The sequence below is a fragment of the Hypanus sabinus genome, chromosome 14 (assembly GCF_030144855.1).
Source record: "Hypanus sabinus isolate sHypSab1 chromosome 14, sHypSab1.hap1, whole genome shotgun sequence".
NCBI lineage: Eukaryota > Metazoa > Chordata > Chondrichthyes > Myliobatiformes > Dasyatidae > Hypanus > Hypanus sabinus.
In genome coordinates, this window is record NC_082719.1 from 33,090,998 (window position 1) to 33,117,930 (window position 26,933).

The 26,933-nt window shown below is 40.1% G+C and overlaps 1 protein-coding gene across 2 annotated transcripts in view; it reads right to left on the bottom strand.

The window, feature by feature from the left end:
* Positions 1–26,933, bottom strand: part of ppargc1a (peroxisome proliferator-activated receptor gamma, coactivator 1 alpha) — a 589,189-nt gene that overhangs the window by 408,641 nt on the left and 153,615 nt on the right. Inside the window, exon 1 of one of the 2 annotated variants that reach the window (XM_059988957.1) lies at positions 15,219–15,237. The exons of the other annotated variant lie outside the window; for it this stretch is intronic. Within the exon in view, the coding sequence (XP_059844940.1) occupies positions 15,219–15,221 (3 nt within the window). The 5' untranslated portion in view covers positions 15,222–15,237. Of the gene's footprint in view, positions 1–15,218; positions 15,238–26,933 lie in introns of those variants that run through there. 2 annotated transcript variants of the gene reach the window in all.

Below are 26,933 nucleotides of genomic sequence, written 5' to 3' on the forward strand. Positions count from 1 at the left end.
ACTGAATAATCACCAAAACTCTGCTGATAATTAAACCAATGGAATATATATTGCATTCAAATATTAGTGAATACTATGAAAAATTTCCTTAGTATTACTTGCTTGAAAACTGCTTTAAGAATATTTTGGAGAATTTACATAAAATTGTCAGATCATTCATAATAATTCAGGCAGCCCCTATAATAAATAAGCAATAAAACTTAAAATAAAGAACTAAATGATATACTTGAAAACATCAGGAATATTGGCATTGTGTAGTTCACATTAACAGAAATTATACTGATACCTGGATTTATACAGCTCATATAGAAGCTAAAGTCCGAAGGTGATTTGTGAATGTTTGACCTTATCATCAAGAAACCAGTGTGGCACCACAAATCCTAAGAAATACTGAATTACTATAAGGATTGGGGTAAAATTCATCAGTGACTTAAATGCAACAATTGATAATGATAATGGTTTCTGGAGGCCTATTACTTGGGCTTGAGTCATTGTACAAGAGTTCTCAGTTCCCATGTATTCAGTTGCTTCATTAATAGCTTTCAGTATTCAGAGTGGTGGAGTATTTTGCAGTTTTCACTTCTATTCATAATTTCTCCGATAATTAATAAGTCTGTGCCATCATGAACTGTTGAAAGCATGAAGGCTTGGGTTAATAAGTGGTAACCAATACTTTTGCAATAAACAGCTAAAGAAGTGGTCATTTCAAACACGAGTCAGAGCCTTACCATCACCACCTCACACTCATTTGCACCTTCCTTATTGAATTCCTTATGATCACAGGGATCAGATTTGACAACTTTTCAATGAACCAACTCATATTCCTTCTCTATCAATGCAAGCAAGAGGTAGAATACTCTGCAAATACACCACACCAACTGACTCACCAAAGCATGTTAGAAATGTGATGAAATACTCCTACAAAATGGATTAGAATAAGTGGTCTCTACAGGGGGTGCCCAAACAATGGGACTTGACAGGTCCTTTTCAGGGTGCAGTAAAAGCTGATGACACCTAGCAAAATACACAAAGCCTCTGGACATGCGCTATAGCATAAAATCAGTTTGACATTTTTTATGCAACTGTCTACATGAGAACAAGTCAGTAAGAACACTACAGCCAGTCTTATTGAAAATGACGATACCCACTTTTGACGCATCAGAGGTCATGTCCTCATAGCAGTCTTCATTGACCATTGCCACCATCTCCTCTGAAGTCCTCGGACCGCCCTCCCATGCCTGATCCCATTCCCCTCTATGAGATCTCTAATGCCTTCCTCAAAACGCAAGTAACCCCATCTCCAAACCAGCCTCATCTCCTATCATCTTTCTCATGGGCGCTTCTTTCCTCAATTCACTTCATCTCTGTTCTCCACAGTAGTAGGAAATCAAAGAAGATGAGCCTCAAATAATCCCCCTTGTGCATCATGGGAGAATATCATTGTTCCTTCAAGACACAATCTGAGATATACATCTGGCTATATTTAGCCTGCAAGCTATACATTGTGTGCCCATGCTCCATAACAACCAAAGCAAAGCATTAAACTTTATTAGCAACTCAAGCACAAGTTTAGGAAGCCACCCTCTTCATTAATAATACGCCATGACTTTATTTCTAGCAACACAAAAGTCACGAGCTGCAGGATCATGGGTGCACCAACTGAAATCAACCTAACATGTATCATTAAAACTTCTGGATCAGTATTGCAGCCGTACCTTGAATACAGATACAGCCTGTTCTCAGGGTAACTATGAACAGGTACTGCAGCAGGCACTCCTATGCATGTAACACATTTGTAAGCACAATCCATTAGATATAGCAAAGTTCATCTTGTCCATATAAGCCCAATGAGATCCTTACCATAAGAATGTAGGCTTATTTCAGGATTAGCTCTACTCTGTCCACTACTGGAGATTACATTTCCTCCACTAGGAGGTTGTCTTCTTTAATGCACATCATTACTGAGTGCCCCAAGCTCCTATCCAGTGCAAATAACCTCAAATCCCAGCCCCAACACCATCCCCAGCCAAACACCCATTATCTGCCTTACATTCCCTTCATTTGATCCACCGCTTATGAGGTTCATTGGGTGAATGTAATGCAATATATCAATATTAAAATATGATTGGTAAAAGGACAGAAAATTAAGTAGGAATAAATTAGAAAAAACTGTGTTTATCAGGTTGACGGGCTGTTGGTATTGGGGTGCCAGAAGAATCAGTACTGCTAGTGTCTTCACCCACAGTATCATGCTCAGTCCTTGCTGAGCTCATTGATCAACATGGTCTACCAGTCAAGTAACATAGTAAGGATAAAATGTTCATCCTTCCTTTCATGCTCTTACTGCATCCTGCTCTAGTTATCACCCCTAATCAAATGGCCCTGTTAGATTCTATGCTTTTTCAATTCTTATTTCTTAATCTTGCCTAATTGCAATAATTCCATCATTGTTTTTGACTACCTAGTTTCTTGAGCTTTGGAAATCCTGGTGTAACCCTCTCAAGACTCTGCAAGCCTAGTTCTGCAACCAGAATTTTGATCAATTGCCTGAATGCCTCTCTGGGTATCTGATTTCAAATTTAATTAAACAATGCTCTGTCAGAAGAATGAAGACATATACCATCAAAGGTCCAGTGTAAAAGTCAGCTAAAGGATCAAGAATTCTAGAAAATTTCCTTCTTTACCATTTTCTCCACCAGATCTGGAGATGGACAGCCAAGTGAAGTGCTTTAGCGTGCCTCAAAATAACAGTACAACATGGTTTAGGTAGCAAATCATTCTTCAATGGAATGAAAAAGAGGATGAAAGGAAGGAAAGACCTTCATCTATACATCTTTCAAAATCCCAGTACTTTTCAAAGTCTTTTAAAGCATAGAAATATGTGATACCCTGGTTAAGATTTCTACAGTTATGTTGTAGATATTTCATCTTAGCAGTCTCTACAAAAGCAGAGTGTCCTGTTGGTACAATGTTCTGTTGTCAGCTAGAGATAAGAAGCCCTGTTCCTCAACTTAGGAACACTGTGGCTGTCAATCAGGATGGTGGAATCGGTTGAAAGTTCAAGAGAATGGGGTGGAGAGAGTTCGAGATGGACAGTAGTCTGGTTTGGGGTCTTTTTGACAGGAGCTGCAGTGAGGACAGGAGGGAAAGTGGTTGAGAATGCTGTGGAATTGAGTGTCACTATTGCACAAAATGTTATGTACAGATGAATGGCTCCAAGGAGGAAGAGCCAATACTTCCAAGAGAGGGCCGTTTTTTCAAGATGGATTTCGAGCAATGTTTGGTATGTGGTGTGTGCTTTCACACAGACTGTGGGTTCAGTGTGTGAGAGAAAATACAACTCCAAGATGAACTCCAACTTTATGTGCACATTTGGAATGGTTTAACTGTAAAGGACCCTTTTAATCGTTTTTATTTTCTTTTTCCTACTAACTGTTCAATAAAGCTGAAATTTGTAAATAAACATCCTTTATCATTTTATACAGTGCATGGTTTGTTATGTCTAACCAACCAGTAATTGCATATGGGCAGTATTTACACCACATTCATTCAAATTGAGGTTTCTTTAATCAGAACATCACGACATTCCTATTTGGTTCAACTCCAAATCATACCGACCCTAAACGTATAATGTTTATGGAAGGTGACCTTCTCACTGCTGAGTCCATTTAGCGCAGCCGGACAATGAGCCAAGTTTGTATTCAAGCCCAGTGAGAGAGTTAAATTTGTGGGGCCCACCATCTGGGGATTCACTGAATGCTCTGGAATTGCTGTTAAGAATTGGTTAAACAGCATGTGTGTTTCAATATTGGAAAAAGTGACCAAGGTACTTTATAATGGACACCACAGGGATTAAGAATTAGTTCAATAAATTCAAAAGTCATGAGGTCATGACTATTTTTGGTGGGGGAGGGAGGAGACTATAACGCCCTGGTTAAAATTTCTACTGAGATTCTGTAAATATTTCATTTTAGCAACTTCTGCAAATGCAGTGTGTTCTGCTGGAAAAATGTTTTGGCTTCAGCTGGAGACAAGAAGTTATGTTTGTTGCTCAGTTTAGGAATGTTGTGTCAGCCAATCACGATGGCTAAAATTTGTAAATTTAGATTGTTTGTGAAAGGTAGCCTTCTTGCCATCGAGTCTGCGGCTGTTAACAGAGCTGGATAATGAGCAAAGTTTGATGCACCATCAATAACTCTCGGAGACGTGAGGCAAGATATCGGCTTTTATTGGTTGGAAGAAAGAACAAGCAGCAAGTGACCACCACATAACATCCTGGGGATTGAGGCCGGGGCGGTGTCTCCAATCACCCTTATACCGGGGTCCGTGGGAGGAGCCACAGGAGCAGTCAGCAGGGGGGCATGTCCAGACAGGTATATGTAGTTCACCACAATGAGCCCAGTGAGCGGGTTACAAATATTATATATATTTTGCTTAATTCTGACAGGAGACTGTCGTGAACAGTTTCTAACTAACAACAGATATGTGCAGTTGTGAGACCATTAGACACTGCATCATGCTTAGGGCAAACAGCTTTTAAATAGCATCAGTCGCATGTGTTTGTGCTCAAAAACCAATCATTTTTCTCACTGATGAAATAAGAAATTAGCAAGAAATAAGTAGTAATAAAATTTCGAACTGTTTTGCTTACTGCAGTTTGAAGCATTCAGACATGGAGATGCTAGAAACAGCCAGGAGTGAAAATAAAACAAGTTCACTGCTTCAACAAGTTAGAAACTATGAAGAATTTGAAAGTAACGACAATCAACTTGAATTTTATAATGAAAATTAAGATTTAGAGGAAGCAATTATGAAAAGCATTGTATGAAGGTAGTCCACTATCTGTGTTAGAGGCTTGCACTGATTTTGTTCATTTGCTATCAATCAGAAGTACACGCAGAACACCCTCCATCCATAACAATTTTAAAGAGTACAAAAGTAAATTTATTATCTAAGTACATACAGTATATGCTGCCATATACAACCCCGAGATACTTTTTCTTGTGGGCCTACATAGTAAATCCAAGAAACACAACAAATCAATGAAAGACCACACCTAACATTATGGACAAACAACCAATGTGCGAAGGTCAACAAACTGCAAAATACAAAGGATAAAAAATTAATAATAATAAATAAGCAATAAAATCAAAAACAGGAGATGAAGAGTCCTTAGGTTGTGGGAACAGTTCAGTGATGCGAGTGGCTCCACAGACCAATGGTTACAGTGTAATAACTGTTTCAGAGCCTGACTTTCAGGCTGCTGTACCTTCTTTCTGATGGAAACAGCAAAAAGAAAGCATGACCTGAGTGGTGGGAGTCCTTGATGATGGATGTTCATGATTTTCTGCAGCAGTGCTCTGTGTAGATATGCCCCAATGATGAGGACAGCTTTACGTATGATGGACTGGGCCGTATCCACTACTTTTTGCAGGACATTGCTTTCAAGGACATTGGTGTTTCCATACCAGGCTATGATGCAACCAGTCAATAAAATCTCCACCACACATCTATAGAAGTTCGTCAAAGAATTTGATGACATACCGAATCTTTGAAAATTTCTAAGGAAATAAAGGCACTGTTGTGCTTCCTTGGTAACTGTATTTGTGTGTTGGGCCCAGGACAGATCTTCTGAAGTGATAACACTAAGGAACTTAAAATTGCTGACACCCTCCATCTCTGATCCCCTGATGACAACTGGGCCACAGACCTCCACTTTTCTCCTCCTAAAGTCAATAATCAGCTCCTTGGTCTTGCTGACATTAAGCAAGAGGTTGATTGAGATTAGGAACTAATATACAGTTTTTATAGCGCTGTAATAATATTGGTAGTGTTTTAATTTGTTCTGTATTTCAGGTGAATACATTTTTTTTACTCAGTTAAACAGTAGTTTGTCTGTTTAACTATTTCCATGAAACTTCAGCTAATTGGTGCAGCTGCTTAATTGAGCCAAAATGTACTGGTCCCAATGTGTCCTAAATAACTGGAATCCATGTATATATATTTGTTAAGTAATAATTATTGGTTAGATTTCAAGGTAATTGTGAAACAGGATCCAAAAGGATGGTGTCAGCAACAGAATCAGAATTAATATCACTGTATAAATTTGCTGCTTTGCAGCTGCAGTACAGTACAATACATTTAAAAAACTATAAATTACTACAATTTTAGTATAGGAAACATAATCTAATGACCATAATTTGTAATATAATACAATAAGAAATATGAGTTAAATATTAAATTAATTAAGTAATGCAAAAAGAGAGCAAAAATAGTGAGACAGTGACTATGGGTTGATTCATTGTCCATTCAGAAAGCTGACGGTGGATGAGAAAAGCTGTTCCAAAAATGTTGAGTATGTGTCTTCAAGCCCCTGTACTTCATCTCTGATGGTAGCATAAGTAGAGAGCATATATCGTCTTAGTGTAATGTCTCATCCAACAGATAGTACCTCTAATACTCAGCAGTATTTCAGTACAGCAGTGGCACTGTCCTAGATTTTGTGACGAAGCTTCTTCAAATTCTAATCATTTGACTCAGAGGCAAGAGAAAGTAACAGGTGACATCTAAATACCCTTCTGATCCACTCCTAGTAATAATCTTTTTAGGGACCAGTCTCAGCCAAAACCTGCAACAGTCCTGGTAGAATTTCCTCCAGTCACAGTGACACATTCTTTTGGCAGAGATATCCCTCCAGAAACCTCTTCTGTATGCCAAAGACACCCAGTCCAAAAACATGATTGGGATTAAGGAAGGATCAAAGCCATAGCAGATCATGCCCCAGTGCTGAGAAGAAATCCAAACCGACATGTTCAGAATTACTTTTCCATTAGCCATTGGCAGATTAAAAATAAAAAGCTAATTGCTGTCACCCTCAGCCTGAGACCGTTACAGACATGGCAATGAGATGTCCATGTCTATCTTCAAGCAGTATATAAACTTTACAGCATAGAAAGTTGCCCTACAAATATGACCTACCAAAACATTTACATAACTAATAACTAAGCAACAACAAACATAATATACTTAAAACATAACGGAAAATATCTCCCCACTTAATATGCACATGACTGAGCTTATGCAAACATCACACAATTCTATTCCATTCTCTCTATCAAAAGAGCTCCTGACTGATGGTATCATGAGCACTGTGTATTTAAATCTAAACATTGCTACACATTACTCTGTACCATGCATCAATAACCAAAGTTAAACATGACATTGGCCCTTAATTTCAGTCATACCCATGAATATTTCTTTTCCATTTTACGCAACATCAGATAAGTCATACGTATAAGAGATAAGATCAATAAATGAATGCAGCATTTGGAGTGATAAAGGAGGAAAATGCACAGTAGCACTGCACATTTTGCCTGCACCTGATAGTGTGGGTTCAGACAGTGCCGCTGATTATAATCCTGCAGGTGTGCAGCTAGCAATCATCATACCACTCTCTGGCTCCAGGTCTAATGGATTTCAAGACTGCCAGCACACCTTAAAGTGGAAGTGCATTCAGGCCACATTCATCAGGATGAATTTCTAATTATTAAATGGCTGTTGGAGAAAGTAAGAGAACATTAATATTTACCAGTGATGTTTTCACAGCCTGCAACAGAATGTTAAAAAAAGAAAGCCAATCTTCTTCACCCAAGGAAGATTGAAAGCCTTTCAGCTTTCCAGTTCACTGACAGAGGCAAAAGAAAATGTTGACCATATCAATATAAGGGGCATTGTACTGCTGTAATCTCATTAACTATTTAATGATGTAACTAGAACTGTTATTATAAGACTATGCTCTCAAGCTACTCTAAGTTAGATCACTGGCAGAGTCATTAACAACAACCTACAGAACTCACAAGAATTCTCTCTCCCACTTATTTCTCTGCTCTACAATTGCTGGGATATAACTTCATTTCAAAACTCCACAATTACATTTTCAATATCGTCAAATAAACTAATCAAAATTCATCATACACTTGGGTATAAACTATTCCAGTTAATACCTATTTTTCCCAAATTGCTCACACAAGACTTGCACCAACACAATAACTTATTTGTGTTGTAGAATTTTTTGAACAATGCAAGACAAGGCAGTCATTCAGCCATCATACTGCTGACAGCTCTTTTGAAAAGTTGTCCGATTACAACAACACCCTTGCTCTTTCTACGAAAATCCAGCAAAATGTTTTCACTTCAAAAATTTGCTCAATCCCCTTTTAAAGTTATTAGTGATTCACACTTTCAGGTTATGCATTCCAAGTCATAAAAATATTTGCATACTTTCTTACTGTTGCAACTATTCTTTTGCCACATACCGTAAATCTGTGTCTTGTGCCTACAATTCTTTCTATCAGTAGAAATAGTTTCTCTTCATTAAACACTTCACCATCAGATTTACTTCTGGGGGGTGTTTTCCCAGCTGTAACTATTAGCATTCCCCTTACAATGTGAGTTCTGCAAGGTGATTTTTGGGAATCCTGCTCAATGTACTCATCAATTTCTTGTGAGTTATCCAGCCTCTCATTCACAAAATAATTAAGTTCATAATAAGCACCTTCTACTGAATCAGAAACAGTGGCCAGTTGATCCATGGTAACATAAAAAAGAATAAACCATAATTCTTAGGTGGTGCCTGGTGTTGCATACTTGAATTGTACAGGTTACCCCTGCAGCTACACAAATTAATCATCATCCACACAAATATTACTCTCATTTGCTGGGGCAATCCAAGGGAGAAGCTGATTATTAACACGTCACAGGAGCAGTGGTATCAGTATTCAAATGAAATGAAATACGATTACATATCTTAATAAAAGTGGTGAAGTACTGAACAATTTAATGAAGAAATATGGCTGTCTTCAGGAAGCCGAGACTGGAAATTAGAATTTATCACCTTTTTAATTCTCATTAAAATTTTCTGAAAAATTATTGCAGAACATATTGTAATGAACAATGCAATTTATATTCAAGCCTGAAAAGCTTTTCTGGTTTGGGGAATGCAGAAGTTGAGAGTCAACATAACCAGAGTGGTACATCAGTCTACAATAGGTACTCATGTCCTAAATGAAACATCAACTCAATAGCTTCCTGGAGGTAGCATATGACCCTATAAATTTCTTAGCAGCTTCTATATTTTGCTGAAACAGAGAAATTACATGGAAAATGAACAATTTTTTTCCCATATATTTATGGATGGTTGATGTTAATCACAGTAATATAATAAAAGTAACCTAAATAATGGAATTTTGCAATAAATACAAATTTAAAACTGCTGAAGATTTATCATTAAATGTCTAGAACAGAGCAAAGTGTTGTTATTTTTGTCTAGCTAAAACATTAGCACTTCCACCATCTTGTGCCAATTGTCTCACTGTTTATTCATAATATTTTCTACATTTTTAAACAATGGTTTGGTACCTTAGACTGGGATCCCTCATAATAAACAGCTAACAGGTTGTGATTGCTCCCTACTGGCTGACAATAGATCTGCACCATTTGGATACTGCCGAATAGATTGTTGCATGCTGATGATTTGCCACTGTACATAGGTCAGAGCACTGTTGAAAAATCTTTAAATCTTAGGATAAAAATACTGAGGAAAAAAACTTTGGGCTAGAGTATGTGAAAGTTCATATTTTATAAATTTTTTGGACTGATATAGTTGTAATGACATCTTTTTTTCCAACACACAGAGTTGCTAAATTTTCACCAATGCATGAACAGTGGAAGTTGGTTCCAAAGTAAAGTGTCTAGGAAAGCTGTATATCAGCCTGAGAAGTTCTGTGAAATGCCTTCGGGGACATTCACTGCCTTTTAAATAATAATTTACTTGCAATTTTATTCATTATTATAATTATAATCATTAGTGTAGCCGCTGCATTTCCTTAAACACGTGTCCAAGTGCAACATTAAATGTGGGAATTATTTAGTTACATGGCTTAATTGATAGTTTCTATTCATGTCCTAGGAATGACAGGACAGACTGCATGTGTAAAAATGAAAATGGCTATTTTACCTTTCATTTATCAGCACTGGGATTTGCCACAGCATTATTCATAATTAGCTGTGTTGCTACAGAAGCAGCTCAAAGGACATTAATCAAACCAATCAGGAATATAAAATGATTGTGTTATTTGGCACAAGAAAATTATTGTAACATACTTTGAGTCTGAAATTACAATAACTTTGTTAATTAGTTTCCTAGTGGCACTTTCAAAAAAAAATATCAACTGTCTTTTGTACAATTCAGCATTGAGATATAGAGTGAAGATCTATCATAGGACACCATGTAATTGATCCTCATTGATTTTAATATTCAAGATCCTAATGGTTCATTATTATATATTTATTGAGAACTACATGGTAAATTGTGGCTTTCCTTCTGTTGAATAGAAATGAAAGTCCTTCACATGTTCCTTCAGAGTACTTTAGAGATCTTCCAATATCTGATCGCTTAATATAGAGCATTGTACGACAATATGTAGCACTGTGACCTTGTACCTATAAATTCTATATTTTGAATTAACTTCTCAGCTGAAATGTGTCTTTGATTTTCCAGGTCAAAACCTCAAATTGCCTCATGCTTCCTGATATACAGTTACAAAGTGAGTGCTGGGCACAGTTCCAGATTTTTTTTAGACCTACACAACTCAGTCATTGCACTGAGGACACAAAACATCAATAACTGCATCATGTCTTAACGTGAAATAACCAAAAGATCAAATTTAGGGGTGCTGGAAGACTCCTCGTGGTCACACCTGGAATGCAAAGTATGCAATGAGCAATTACATCCCGATTTGGAAATCATTTGGTAAAATATGAATGGAAATGATCACATGGTAATTTCTCCAAGGTCACTGACATCATTACAGTGCAAGGCACTAAAATAAACTATAGCTGAGATTTATTTTAGACTGGTTCAAGATATTTATAAGCATGATGTTTGCATGTGACTAAAAGTCTTTCTCTGATCTGCCACTGAGATTGCAAACTCCAGGAGGCTTTGAAATTTAATATCTAATTGACCAGTCATGAGTTCATCTGCAGCTAAAATGGTAGCAGCATCTTTACATTTTTCTGCTTATTACCTTAACCATCTAGAAATATATATGTCAATGTGCCTTTACAAATATTTAATCAAACCTTCCTTCACAATAAATACATAATCAGGTTATTTTAATCACTACAAAGCAACAAAATTAATACTTACACTGTAAATTCAAATACAATATAATTGGAACTAAATGCATTTTATCATTTAAATAATCAAACAAAAATGTATTTTATTAGGTTAATATGCATAAACCTGTTTCTGATATACTGCAATATGACACTTCACCTTCAAAAGGCAACGGTGTTTTGCTTTCTGTCCATTTATGGTCAAGCCTCTTTTTTGATTGACCTTTATTCCCAAGTCACTAATATGGTGCTCAGCACTATACTGGTGCTAATTACAGACTGGTGCAGCTACCACAAGATAATAAACACCCTTGCAGCACACAATCCTATACATTACATCATTGAGAGTCACTCATAAATCAGTTTTACTGAAATACCCATCTTGTAGTCCAGTAGTTTAATCACAGATATAATGAGTAGTCCCAAATGTCCTGAAGAAAAGCACACAACTTAGATCTGTTTCATAAGATTTAAATTGATTATTTCCAATTCATTTTTAAAGAAGTACTTTGCAATCCAGAGTATAAACTTGTGCTAGATTTTCATTGTCCTAGGCCAGCAGGCCTCTTGCTCATGTTTGCTGACTTTGTTTTCTAAATACAGTATCTGCCACTTGTAAGATCAGAAACAACTGCATGTAAACTTCTAATTGTTTGTTTAGTTTCTGCTCATAAAAGGAAGTCAATCTTCAGTTCTTAGTGTGTAAGTGGAAAGCAGTAATCAGGTTGAAGTTAAAACAAATTATTGTCTATAGAGCAGCTAACAGACCACAAACGTAGTCACTGCACCTGCTTTATTACTGCTCAAGATGTAGTATAACACAATGAGATGTTTAATCTGGGCTATTTCAAACAGACAAGCTGACTCTTAAGTTGTTTAGTTTAAGGAAGCTTACAGATCAGCTGAGTAATATTATTTAACATGGCAATAACTGATGTGCTTATAGTTGGGAGTTTTATGTACTTGGAAGTACATCTGAGGAAATATCATATGTATGTTAAGTCATCAAGTGGTAGAGAAAGAGTATAAAATTAAAGAGCAGTTCAGGGTTATTAGCAATGGAGTAAAGAAGATACATGGAAGAAACTGGGGTGAACTACAATCCATTTCTCTACCTACGGTTTCTGCAACAGACTATTAGATTGCCTGCACTGTGGTATGTCTTTTTTGTTTATAGGAATTGTACCTATGTTTTGGATATGCTAAGTGCTTAATCCTTTATGCTTTGTACTTTTTGTTTATGAAATGGTTTGTGTTTTGAAAATTAATTGCAATTTGTAAATGCTTAAGATGGAAATCCTCTGAGTTTTAAATGTGTTTTAGAAATTTTGTTTTGATTTAAACATGTATTACTGTAAATAATTAAGCTGTGATTTAATCTATTTGATCAGCTGGAAGTACCTTCTCCTTGGTAGGGAGAGGGGTCCCACGATTCGAATACTGGGTACTGGCAACTAAACACACCATGAGAATAAACAGGGAAGTAATCTAGTCTTTGAAGACTGGACAGTTACAGTATAATCTTATTTTACTGTGAGCACGTGTGGTTATTTATATCTGGTAGGACTTAAGGTCTTCATCTGAGTTCAGAACTTTGCAGTCAGCAAGCCCAATACCATCAGATATTTAGAAGCTTCAGACCTGCTGTATAGAGCTATCTCTATTTCTCAAGCATTGATGGAAATAAGTAATTCCCATTAAAACTTAATTGTATTTTTTTAATTCTCACCTGCAAATAAGGAGGGCATCTGCAAGTAAAACAAAATTCAGTTCATCTTAAATGTTAACAGTTGACATCTACATTTTCCACTAACAAACTCCCAACCAACTCATCACTCACCTCTTCCTTCAATCTTTTCCTCTGCTATTATAAAGGCATTTTCAGTCATTTTTAAGGAAAAGACAGCAAATGAGATTATTTTGTGGCATATGACTGAACTCTATATACCTGTTTTCAGCTAGTCTCACACGTGGGCTCAATTACTCATTCAGGTATATAATCTCACATACACAAAATGCTGGAGGAACAGCAGGTCAAGCAGTATCTACGGAGAGGAAGAAACAGTGGACCTTTCAGGTTGGGACCCTTCTTTGGGGCTGGAAAGGAGAGGGAAAGATACCAGAAAGAAATTTGATCTTACTTTCATTAAAAAAAAAGTTTGTAAAAACAAATTATTCTAGAGTACTATCAAAAATAGAAACAAGCTGCACTGGATCATATTTTACAAATATCATGTCCAAAATACTGTGAAGAAAATAGTTCTGCAATTCCCTGAGACAAATGAAAATTAAAAGAACTCTGGAAATAAGTAACAAATATAATCATACCACTTAAGTATGTAACTCAAATATCTACAACCGTAAATTCAGAAAAATAATACTTAATTTCAAGCAATGGCACAATTTCTGGCACACTCTAGTTCCTAAAAGTCAAATGTATAATGAACAAGACTTGATCCCCTGTAATAGTGAACCTGCAAGAGCTCTAAGGTTTCATGTACTGAAACTATACTATTGTTTTCTACCTTAGCTTATCCATATTGGAAATAAATGCAATTGCTGTTTAAGCTTTCAACAAAGTATAGGCAGAAATATCATGTTATAGAATTTTGTCATTAGTCAGAAGTGCTAAACAGCTGCAAAAATATCTTCCTCCCATAGCATTCCACCATCCCAAGTGATCATAGCTGATCTTCTATCTCAATATCATATTCACACCCTTTCCCTACTGTTAATTTTTTTATATCTAGAAATCTCCTAGAGAAACCACTGTGTCCTTTTAAAATATAGTCAATAACTTGGCTTCTGTGTTAGATTGCTACAGATTCATCACTCTGAGTGGAGAGATTTCTCCTGATCTATCTTAAATGTCTCACTCTGTATCCTCAGATTGTGACTCCTGGTGTTACACTCCTAAATCAGGGAAAACATGCTTCCTTCATCCAGAGTCCTAACAAAGACTCTATGTTTCAATGAGATCTACTTTCATACCTCTAAACCCTCTTGGATAGCAATCACACATCCCAGAAATGGATTAATGAACCATTACTAAACTCTCTTTACAGCAAGAGTATCTTTTCTGAGGCAAGAAGATCAAAACTACACACAACATTCCAGATAAAGTAACACTAATGCCATGTATAACTGTGGTAAGAGATCCTTGTTTCTGTTCTTAATACCTCTTACAACAAATTGCTTTATGCACCCGCTTGTTTACTTTCAGTGACTAGCATACAAAGACACCTAGGTCTACTTGCATGAACAGTTTCCAATCAATCAGCATTTAAACAGTATTCCTCCTTTCAGTTATCTGTACAGAATTGGATAATTTCATTTATTCATATTACACTGCATTTGCCAGTTAGTTTCCCACTGAATCAAAGTGTCTGAAGTACCTTGAACCTTTTTATCCTCCTCACAGCTTACAATCTCTTTCAGCTTTGTACTGTTGGCAAACTTAGAAATATTACATCTGTTCCCCTCATCCAAGTCATGGATATATTATGTGGGGCCTCAAGCACCAATCCATTTGGTGCCACACAAATCACTGCCTACTACTTCTTTGTCATCTGATTTTTAATACAGGCTTATAAATTACCCCACAAGCCCATGCTGATCCCTCACAATGGACTATATCAAAGCCCTTCACATCCACTGATTCATCTTTTTTTCTAGCCTATTGGTTATATTATCTAGTTTGACTTTGTTTAATCCTGTTGATATTTTCTAAATGCCATGCAATTACATGATTTATAATATTCTACCATTTCCCCCATTCTTCTTCTGCAGTCCTTTGAGACTGAGACTGACTGATTCCACTGTTTTTCTGGGTTCTGAAGTGGCTCGTAAGACCAATGTGGGAACTACAGACTGCTCCACAGCTGATCAAGGAATTACCTTGTAGGGCAGATTGGTAACTGTTTTGAGAGAAGGTGTGTTCCTTCCATCTGCTTACATACACATGGCTTCTGGCTGCTGCTGATATGTAAACTTAAGCCTCAAAGTTCAAAGTAAATTTATTATTAAAGTACATTTCTCACCATATACAATCCTGAGATTCATTTTCTTGCAGGTAAATCCAAGAACCATAACAGAATCACCACACCTTGCAACCAACGTGCAAAAGACAAGACACTTCAAATACTAAAGGAAAAAAGAAATAACAATAAACAAATAATAAATATTGAGAACATGAGATGAAGAGTCTTTGAAAGTGAATCCATAGGTTGTGGGAACAGTTCAGTGATGGGGCAAGTAAGGCTGAATGAAGTTATCCCTACAGGTTCAAGAGTCTGATGATTCAGGGGTAATAACTGTTCTTGAATCTGGCGGTGTGAGTCCTGAGGCTCCTGTGCCTTCTTCCTGATGGCAGCTATGAGAAAAGACCATGGCCTGGGTTGTAGGGGTCTCTAACATAGAAACACAGAAAACTACAGCCCACTAAGTTGTGCCAAATATGTCCTTACCTTAGAAATTACAAGGCTTACCCATAGCCCTCTATTTTTCTAAGCTCCATGTACCTATCCAAAAGTCTCTTAAAAGACCATATTGTATCCACCACCTCCACCACCGTTGCCGGCAGCTCATTCCATGCACCCACCAGTCTCTGCGTAGAAAACTTACCCCTGACATCTCCTCTGCACCTACTCCCCAGCAGCTTAAACCTGTGTCCTCACGTGCAACCATTTCAGCCCTGGGAAAAAGCCTCTGATTATCCATACAATCAATGCCTCTCATCATCTTATACACCTCTATCACGTCCCCTCTCATCCTCCGTCACTCCAAGGAGAAAAGGCCAAGTTCACTCAACCTATTCTCATAAGGCATGCTCCCCAATCTAGGCAACATCTTTGCAAATATCCTCTGCACCCTTTTAATGGATTTCACATCCTTCCTATAGTGATGCAACCAGAACAGAGCACAATATTCCAAGTGGGGTCTGACCAGGGTCCTATACAGCTGCAACATTACGTCTCGGCTCCTAAATCCAATTCCATGATTGATGAAGGCCAATGCACCATATGCCTTCTTAACCACAGAGTCAACCTGCACAGCTGCTTTGAGCGTCCTATGGACATGGACACCAAGATCCCTCTGACCCTCCACACTGCCAACAGTCTTACCATTAATATTATATTCTGTCATCATATTTGACCTACTAAAATGAACCACTTCATTTTAGTAGTGGCTGAACTCCATCTGTCACTTCTCAGCCCAGTTTTGCATCCTATCAATGTTCTGCTGTAACCTCTGACAGCCCTCCACACTAACCACAACACCTCCAACCTTTGCGTCATCAGCAAACTTACTGACCCATCCTTCCACTTCCTCATCCAGGTCATTTATAAAAATCACAAAAAGTAAGGGTCCCAGAACAGATTCCTGAGTCACACCACTGGTCATCGACCTCCATGCAGAATATGACCCATCTACAACCACTCTTTGCCTTCTGTGGGCAAGCCAGCTCTATGTCCACAAAGCAATGTCCCCTTGGATCCCATGCCTCCTTACTTTCTCAATAAGCCTTGCATGGGATACCCTATCAAATGCTTTGCTGAAATCCATATACACTACAGCTACTGTTTTTCCTTCATCAATGTGTTTAGTCACAACCTCAAAAAATTCAATCAGGCTCATAAGGCATGACCTGCCCTTGACAAAGTCATGCAGACTATTCCTAATCATATTATACCTCTCTAAATGTTCATAAATCCTGTTCTCAGGATCTTCTCCATCAACTTACCAACCACTGAAGTAAGACTCATTGGTCTATAATTTCCTGGGCTATATCTACTCCCTTTCTTGAATAAAGGAACAACATCCGCAACCCTCCAATCCTCCGGAACCTCTCCTGACCCCACTGATGATGCAAAGATCATTGCCAGAGGCTCAGCAATTTCCTCCCTCACCTCCCACAGTAGCCTGGGGTACATCTCATCCAGTCCTGACGACTTACCAAACTTAATGCTTTCCAAAAGCTCCAGCACATCCTCTTTCTTAATACCTACATGCACAAGCTTTTCAGTCCACTGCAAGTCATCACAACAATCACCAAGATCCTTTTCCATAGTGAATACTGAAGTAAAGTATTCATTAAGCACCTCTGCTATTTCCTCTGGTTCCATACACACTTTCGCACTGTCACACTTGATAGGCCCTATTCTTTCACGACTTATCCTCTTGCTCTTCACATACTTGTAGAATGCCTTAGGGGTTTTCCTTAATCCTGCCTGCCAAGGCCTTCTCATGGCCCCTTCTGGCTCTCCTAATTTCCTTCTTAAGCTCCTTCCTGTTAGCCTTATAACCTTCCAGATCTCTAACATTACCTAGCTCTCTGAATCTTTTGTAAGCTTTTCTTTTCTTCTTGACTAGATTTATTACAGCCTTTGTATGCCATGGTTCCCGTACCCTACCATAACTTCCGTCTCACTGGAACGTACCTGTGCAGAACTCCACACAAATATCCACATTTGCCACATCTCTTCCATACTTTTCCCTGAGAACATCTGTTCCCAATTTGAACTTCCAATTTCCTGCCTGATAGCCTCATAATTCACCTTACTCCAAAATAAACGCTTCTCTAACTTGTCTGTTATTATCTCTCTCCAATTCTATTATAAAGGAGATAGAAATATGATCACTATCTCCAAAATGCTCTCCCACTGTGAGATCTGACACCTGACCAGGTTCATTTCCCAATACTGAATCAAGTATAGTCTCTCCCTTTGTAGCTTATCTATATACTGTGTCAAAAAACCTTCCTGAATACATCTAACAAACTCCATCCCATCTAAACCCCTTGCTCTAGGGAGATGCCAAACGATATTTGGGAAATTAAAATCCACCATCACGACAACTCTGCTATTATTATACCTCTCCAGGATCTGTTTCCCTATCTGCTCCTCAATATCCCTGTTACTTTTGGGCGGCCTATAAAAAACCAGTAAAGTTATTGACCCCTTCCTGTTCCTAACCTCCAGCCAGAGAGACTCTGTAGACAATCCCTCCATGGCGTCCACCTTTTCTGCAGCTATGACACTACCTCTGATCAACAGTGCTACTCTCCCACCTCTTTTGCCTCCCTCCCTGTCCTTTCTGAAACATCTAAAACCCGGCACTTGACGTAATCATTCCTGTCCCTGAGCCATCCAAGTCTTTGTAATGGCCACCACATCATAGCTCCAAGTACTGATCCACGCTCTAAGCTCCTCCGCTTTGTTCACAATACTCCTTGCGTTAAAATAGACGCATCTCAAACCTTCGGTCTGAGCGCGTCCATTTTCTATCACCTGCCTATCCTCCCTCACACACTGTCTCCAAGCTTTCTCTATTTGTGAGCCAACCGCCCCTTCCCCAGTCTCTTCAGTTCGGTTCGTACCCCACAAAAATTCTAGTTTAAACTCTCCCCAGTAGCCTTAGCAAACCTTCCTGCCAGGATATTGGTCCCACTGGGATTCAAGTGCAACCCGTCCTTTTTGACAAGGTCACACCTGCCCCAAAAGAGGTCCCAATGATCCAGAAATCTGAATCCCTGGCCCCTGCTCCAATCCCTCAGCCACACATTTATCCTCCACCTCATTCTATTCCTATACTCACTGTCACATGGCACAGGCAGTAATCCCGAGATTACTACCTTTGCAGTCCTGCTTCTCATTTTCCTTCCTAACTCCCTGTAGTCTGTTTTCAGGACCTCTTCCCTTTTCCTACCTATGTCATTGGTACCAATATGTACAACCTCTGGCTGTTCTCCCTCCCACTGCAGGGTATCTTGGGCGTGATCTGAAACATCCCAGACCCTGGCACCTGGGAAGCAAACTACCATCCGAGTTTCTTTCCTGCATCCATAGAATCGCCTGTCTGACCCTCTGATGATGGATGCTGCTTTCCTGCAATAGCACTCCATGTAGGTGTGCTCAATGGTGGGGAGGGTTTTACCTATGATAAACTGGGTCATATCCACTACATTTTGCAAGAATTTTCTGTTCAAGGGCATTGGCGTTTCCATGTCAGGCTGTGATACAGCCAGTCAATATACTCTCCTCCACACATCTATAGAAGTTTGTCGAAGTTTTAGATGTCATGCTGAATCCTTGCAAACTTTTATGTGGCTGTGCTTTCTTCATAATTGTATTTACATACTGGGCTGAATACAGATCCTCTGGAATGATAACTCCAAGGAATTCAAGGTTGCTGACCCTTTCTACCTCTGAACTCCCAAAGAGGACTAGTTCGAGGATTTCTGGTATTCCTCCTCATGAAGTAAATAATCAGCTCCTTGATCTTGCTTGGTCTCAATACAATCCTGAATGTTCCTCCATCACCTTGAGTAGTGTTGAGCCTGAGATGCCTGGAAAACAGTGGGGATGTTGAATTTTTTTGAAGGAAGCTTTTCTTATATCCATCCAATCATTTTTCCATGATTATCATTTGATCTCAGTTTCTATATAGGAGTCCCATTGCAGACATGCGAATGATATGGTTTGCCTAATGTAGTTAACTAAGTGTAACCAATGCCCGAGGAAAGGACACAGGTTTGTTCACTAATCCTGACAATGAATTTGGATGATTTGGTAATAGTTTCCTTCTAATGCTTTGAAGTGCCTGTTGTAAATAATCCAGAAACATAAAATAGTGCAGTTATCTCTACTACAAACATGAGAAGATCTGCAGATGAGGAAATCCAAAGCAACACATACAAAATGCTGGAGGAACTCAGCAGGCCAGGAAAAGAGTAAACAGTCAACATTTTGTCCCAAGACTCTTCATTGGGACTCATGTCACCTCATGAAATTAAATCAATTTTCAGTTGCAGTACTATGAAAATACAGTAGTTTGTATTTGGATTTTAATGCCACTAAGCCAGTTAGCGTTGAATGAGGGGCAATTGTGTGCTGCGGGCTCATGAGAATCTAGGCAGAAATTTGGAAGGTTTTCACTATTTTAAGTCTAGGCTGGACATGACCCAGATCTAAAATGCAAGGACAAGGCATAATCTGATCAATATCCAAACTGATAGTTTTTTATACATGAATAACATGATGAAATATACATATTTCAAGTAGTGAAAATATTTACAACTAAATACAATAGATGTCCTTTACTATCCAGTTCCCATTTTTATGTTCAACCTTTCACATGCTGCAATTGTAAAATTAGTAACAGGAATAAATTTGAAAAAAATGTTTTAATAATGATTGTAACATTATTAAAAATTTAGTATGGAAAATTCTAACTTAATTTCAAAATACTTAATATTTTCATTAGCAAGTATGGAAATTTACTTCCTAACTACAACCAGAATAAAACATACAAAACATTGAAATGCATTTTGCCAGACTGAAAGCAATAAAGCTGTTACTACAAAACTTCATTTTCTTACATTGCTATTTGCACATTACTGTGAATGAGAGCAGAAATATTAATGCATAATATAGATTACCTTTTACATTCACAGTCAGTAACAAGCTGACAATGGATATTTGAGGCTTAGAGCAGTGGTAACCTGCTTTATGAAGCAATTCACACATCTGAAGGGAATAGGGTGTAATATGTTGACACATGCATCATGTATAATAGCTTTGTCTCCACCTTTCCAGCAGGCTATTATCCACAGGTGCAGCAAGATTTTTTCCTTATTCTGTAGCCAGAATTATAAATTAATGCAGCTTCTCTTCAATTTAACAAATCTGAAAATTAAAGCAAGTGAGAATCTGGAGCTTTTAATGGAGTGCAATGTCAAACATGGTTTAATAAGATTTCACTGGATCTCAAAGGCACTTTTCAAACCACCTGACTTCACCTTAAATGGCTAATATAAATACATTCACCACCTACGTTCTATGAGCATTTATGTTACTAACTGGAAAGCAAGTTCTGCATCTTTACACGTCAACAGTTCCCCACATTTCATCTCGCTTTTCCCCAATGAAGCAGGAGAATAACATATACAATGAAATAGGTCCCAAACAAGTAAGCTCTGCCTATTGGGAACTTGAATTTCAGATAAAATTGGAAATGCATCCAATGGTTCCCAAGTGTTGGAGGGTCATAAAGATCTAAAGCACAGAAACAGGCCCTTTAGCCCATCTAATCTGTACCAAACTGTTATTCTTCCTAGTTCCGTCAACCCACACCTGGACTTTAGCCCTCCATACCCCTCCCATCTATGTACCTATCAAACTTCACTTACAGTTTGCAAACAAACCCACATCTACCACTTCCTCTGGCAGCTCATTCCACATTTGCACCACACTCTGAGTGAAGAAGCTCCTCCTTGGGTTCCCCTTAAATATTTCACATTTCACCTTTAACCTATGTCCCCTAGTTCTAGTCTCACCTAACATCAGTGGGAAAAACCTGTTTGCAATTACCCTATCTATACCCTTCATAACTTACCTCTATCAAATCTCCCCTCATTCTCCTATACTCCTACTAAAATCTTTCCCTGTAACTTAGGTCCTCAAGTCCCAAAAACATCCTTGTAAATTTTCTCTGTACACTTTCAATCTCATTGATATCTTTCCTGTAGGCAGGTGAACAGAATTACACACAATACTCCAAATTTGGCCACACCAATGTCTTATACCACCTACTCAATGTCAACAAGACCAAGATTATTAGTCAGCAAGACCAAGACCAGATTATTGACTTCAGGAGGAAATGGAAAGTCCATGAGTCATTATCAGGAGATTGGAGGTGGAGAGGGTCAGCAACTTTAAATTCCTTAGAGTTATCACTTCAGAGGACGTGTCCTGGGCCCAGCACATAAACGCAATTATGAAGAAAGCACAGCAGAGCCTCTACTTCCTTAGGAGTTTGCAAACATTCAGCATTACATCTATAACCTTGACTAACTTCTATAAATGTGTGGTAGAGAGTTTATTGACTGGTTGCATCATGGCCTGGTATGGAAACACCAATGCCCTTGAATGGAAAATCCTGCAAAGAGTAGTGGATATGGCCCAGTCCATCTCAAGTAAAGCCCTCCACACCACTGAGCGCCTCTACATGGAGCACTGTCACAGAAAAGCAGCATCCAGCATAAGGGACCCCCACCATCCAGGTCAAGCTTCTTTCTCACTGCTGCCATCAGGAAGGTGATACAGGAGCCTCAGAACTCACACCAGCAGGTTCAGGAACAATTATTACACCTCAACCATCAGGTTCCTGAACCAGAGGGACTTAATTCACTTCCTTATCACTGAACTGTTCGCAAAACCTATGGACTCCCTTTCAAGGATTCTTCATCTCATTTTCCCAATATTTAATTCCTTATTTATTAAGTATTATTATTATTATTATTATTATTATTATTATTATTATTATTATTATTATTATTATTATTATTATTATTATTATTATTATTATTATTATTATTATTATTATTATTATTATTATTATTATTATTATCATCATCATCATTATTATTATTATTTCCTTTTTTCCTTTCTTTTTGTATCTGAACAGTTTGTTATCTTTTGCACACTGGTTGTCCACCCTATTGATGCGGTCTTTTCTTGATGTTCTTATGGTCATTGGATTAATTGAGCATGCCCGCAAGAAAATGAATCTCAGGGTTGTATATGTTGAAGTAACTGTACTTTGATAATAAATTTACTTTTAACTTGGAACTTATACAATTTCAACATCCCAATTCCTGTAGTCAGTATTCTAACATATGAAGGCTAACGTGCTAAAAGCTCTCCTTATGACTATCCACCTGCGGGTCACTTTCAAAGAATTACGGATCTATATTCCCAGATCTTTTAATTCTACTGCACTCCTCAGCGCCCTACCCTGGTTAGTTTTATCAAAGTTCAACTCCTCACACGTGTGCATTAAATTCCATGTGCCATTTTCAGCCCATTTTTCCTGCTGGTCCAGATCCCTTTCCAAGCTTTGATAGCCTTCCTTGCAGTCCACTACAGCCCCAATCATGGTGTTATCCAGTTTACCACATCGTGATCCAAATTATTGATATAAATGAAGAACATCAACGGACCCAGCACCAATCCCTGCGGCATACCACTAGTCATAGGTCTCCAGAGGCAACCATCTACTATCACTCCTTGGCCTCCCACTAACCCCATGTCAAACCGAATTTACTGCTGCATCCTGAATGGCATTCAACTGAACCTTCTTGACCAGCCTCCCATGCAGGACTTTGTAAAAGGTTCTGCTAAAGTCCATGTGGACAACTTCCATTACCTTTCCTTCATCAAATTCCCTGGTTATCTCCTCAAAAATCTCAATTAGATTGGTCAAACATGTTGTAGTAGTGTGATCACTTGTTCTCCTAAAGGGTTGTCCATTGATGAGTCCTAGGTGACTACAGAGGCCAATCTGGAATCCACATATTCTGGTGCAGTGTGGATATGAGTAAGTGGTTAGTGGTTGAGTCGTTTGGTTGCCTACTCTCTCCTTCCACAGCTGCAGCTTGCTCTCTGAGGCACAGCGGAGGTCACTCTCATGTAATGCAGCTCCCTCTTAAACAGGTTTCCTCCAGGTGTACCTATTGTGCAAGATACAGCCCTGTTTGACTAATGTGAAAGGTTCTGATTCAGCACCACTATTGTTGAGCACTGTGCCATCATGTATATTAGCCACAGTATATACAGTGGCATGCAAAAGTTTGGGCACCCCTGCTCAAAATTTCTGTTACTGTGGATAGCTAAGCGAGTAAAAGATGACCTAATTTCCAAAAGGCATAAAGTTAAAGATGACACATTTCATTAATATTTTAAGCAAGATTACTATTTTTTAGGGTACTGTTTACCCATTTTCTCCAAACATATCTTTGCTCATTGTAGCCAAATTTCAGCATCAGAAGTTTGCAAAGGAACATCTAAACAAGCCTGATACATGTTGGAAACAAGTCCTGTGGACTGAGGAAGTTAAAATAGAACTTTTTGGCCACAATAAGCAAAGGTATGTTTGGAGAAAAAAGGGTGCAGAATTTCATGAAAAGAACACCTCTTCAACTGTCAAGCACGGGGGTAGATCGATCATGCTTTGGGCTTGTTTTGCAGCCAGTGGTGCAGGGAACATTTCACTGGTAAAGGGAAGAATGGATTCAATTAAATACCAACAAATTCTAGAAGTAAACATTATACTGTGGCAACCCACTTCCTAGCGCACTCGAACCAGCTCACAAATAGCCAGCGCGCCGGCATAAAGGCCAGTCCCAAAGGGGCGCCGGGTCTGCTTCACCAACAAATGGAAAAGCCCGCACGGGACTGTGAATACGTGCCCCCTACAGCATCCGCGCACGGGACAGGACTGTGAATACATGCCCCCTACAGCATCCGCGCCCGGGGAGGGCGGGATCAGGGAGGCTTTAAAGCGAGGCCGCGAAGTTCGAATAAAATCTTTTTTTTAACTGCAGTTTACCGACTCTGTGTCGTTATTTTAGCGCTGCGTGTAGCACACCGCTACAATTGGTGACCGGGACGGCCCAAACGATATTTGGGCCAAAGAAGCCTTGGCAAACGCCGCGATGCTAGTGCACCCCAGAATGGACGACCCTACGGCCTCACAGTGGACGCATCTAACACAGCAGTTGGTGGGGTACTGGAGCAACTCATCGAGGGTCGCTGGCAACCCCTGGCATTTTTCAGCAAACACCTGCGGCCACCCGAGCTCAAATACAGTGCTTTTGACCGGGAACTGTTGGCGCTATACCTGGCAATCCAGTATTTCAGGTGCTTCTTAGAAGGTAGGCCCTTCACCGCGTTCACGGACAACAAGCCGCTTACCTTTACGTTCACGAAGGTGTCCGATCCCTGGTCGTCACCAGTAGCGCCATCTGTCCTACATCTCTGAATACACAACGGATGTCCGGCACGTCTCAGGTAAGGACAATGTCGTGGCGGACGCATTCTCTTGCCCTAACATAAATGCCCTTTCCCAAGGGGTAGACTTTGAGGCGCTGGCAGAGGCGCAGCAGACAGATGAGGAGATCCCTAGTTACAGATCCGCAGTCTCTAGTTTGCAGCTCCAGGACCTCCCTGTAGGCCCAGGTGAGAGGACCCTACTCTGTGACGTCACCACCAGCCAACCCCGTCCCGTTGTCCCGGCAACCCGGCGGCAATGCGTTTTCGACTCCATTCATAACTTAGCACACCCCTCCATCAGGACAACCATTCGGATGGTCTCCAGCAGGTTCGTTTGGCACGGACTCAGCAAGCAGGTAAGTGAATGGGCCAGAATGTGCATGCACTGCCAGACGGCCAAGGTGCAGTGGCACACCAAAGCTCAGCCGCAGCAGTTCCACCCCGCCCACCGGCATTTCGACCACATTCATGTGGATATCGTGGGCCCCCTGCCAGTGTCGCGAGGAGCGCGGCACCTCCTCACTATCGTGGACCGGTTCACCAGATGGCCAGAGGCGATCCTGCTCACCGACACCACCTCCGAATCTTGCACCCAGGCACTGATCACCACCTGGGTGTCCCGCTTTGGTGTCCCGGCCCACATTACCTCCGACAGAGGCGCCCAGTTCACCTCCAGCCTATGGTCAGCTATGGCCAGCCTTTTGGGGACACAGCTGCACCACTAAACTGCCTACCACCCACAGTCGAACGGACTAGTGGAGCGTTTCCACCGTCACCTAAAGTCGGCTCTCATGGCCCGCCTGTGAGGAGCTACCTGGGCGGACGAGCTTCCCTGGGTCCTACTCGGCATCCGCACAGCACCCAAAGACGATCTGCACACCTCGTCGGCCGAGTTGGTGTACGGCGCACCCCTGGTCATCCCCAGGGAGTTCATACCAGCCCCAAGGGGGCACGATGAAGAACCCGCAGCAGTCCTGGGCAGACTACGCGAGAGGCTCTGCAACCTGGCCCCCATACCCACTTCGCAGCATGGGCAGAACCCGACCTGCATACCCAAAGACCTCCAGAACTGTAAGTTTGTGTTTGTACGAAGGGGCGGGCATCGGCCACCACTGCAACGGCCCTACGAGGGGCCGTTTACGGTGATCAGGAACAATGGGTCCACGTTCGTGCTGGACGTTGGGGGGAGAGAGGAGGTTTTCACGGTGGACCGACTCAAACCGGCCCATGTGGACGTGCCGCAACCGGTCGAGTTTCCGGCACCGCGGCGCAGAGGCCGACTTCCCAAACAAGGTCCGGCCCAGACTGTGGTCATTGGGGGGTGTATCGCCGGTTCTGGGGGTGGGGGGGGGAAGAGTTATGTGGCAACCCACTTCCTAGCGCACTCGAACCGGCTCACAAATAGCCAGCGCGCCGGCATAAAGGCCAGTCCCAAAAGGGTGCCAGGTCTGCTTCACCAACAAAGGGAAAAGCCCGCGCGGGACTGTGAATACGTGCCCCCCTACAGCATCTACGCCCGGGGAGGGCGGGATCAGGGAGGCTTTAACGCGTGGCCGCGAAGTTCGAATAAAATTATTTTTTAAACTGCAGTTTACCGACTCCGTGTCGTTATTTTAGCGCTGCATGTAGCACACCGCTACAATACCATCTATAAAAAAGCTGGCAATGAAAAGAGGATGGCTTGTACAACAGGATAATGATCCTAAACATACCTCAAAATCCACAATGGACTACCTCAAGAGGCACAAGCTGAAGGTTTTGTCAAGGCCCTCATAGTCCCCCGACCTAAACATCAGCGAAAATCTGTGGATAGACCTCAAAAGAGCAGTACATGCAAGGTGGCCCAATAATATCACGGAACTAGAAGCTTTTTGCAAGGAAGAATGGGCAAAAATCCCCCAAACAAGAATTGAAAGACTCTTA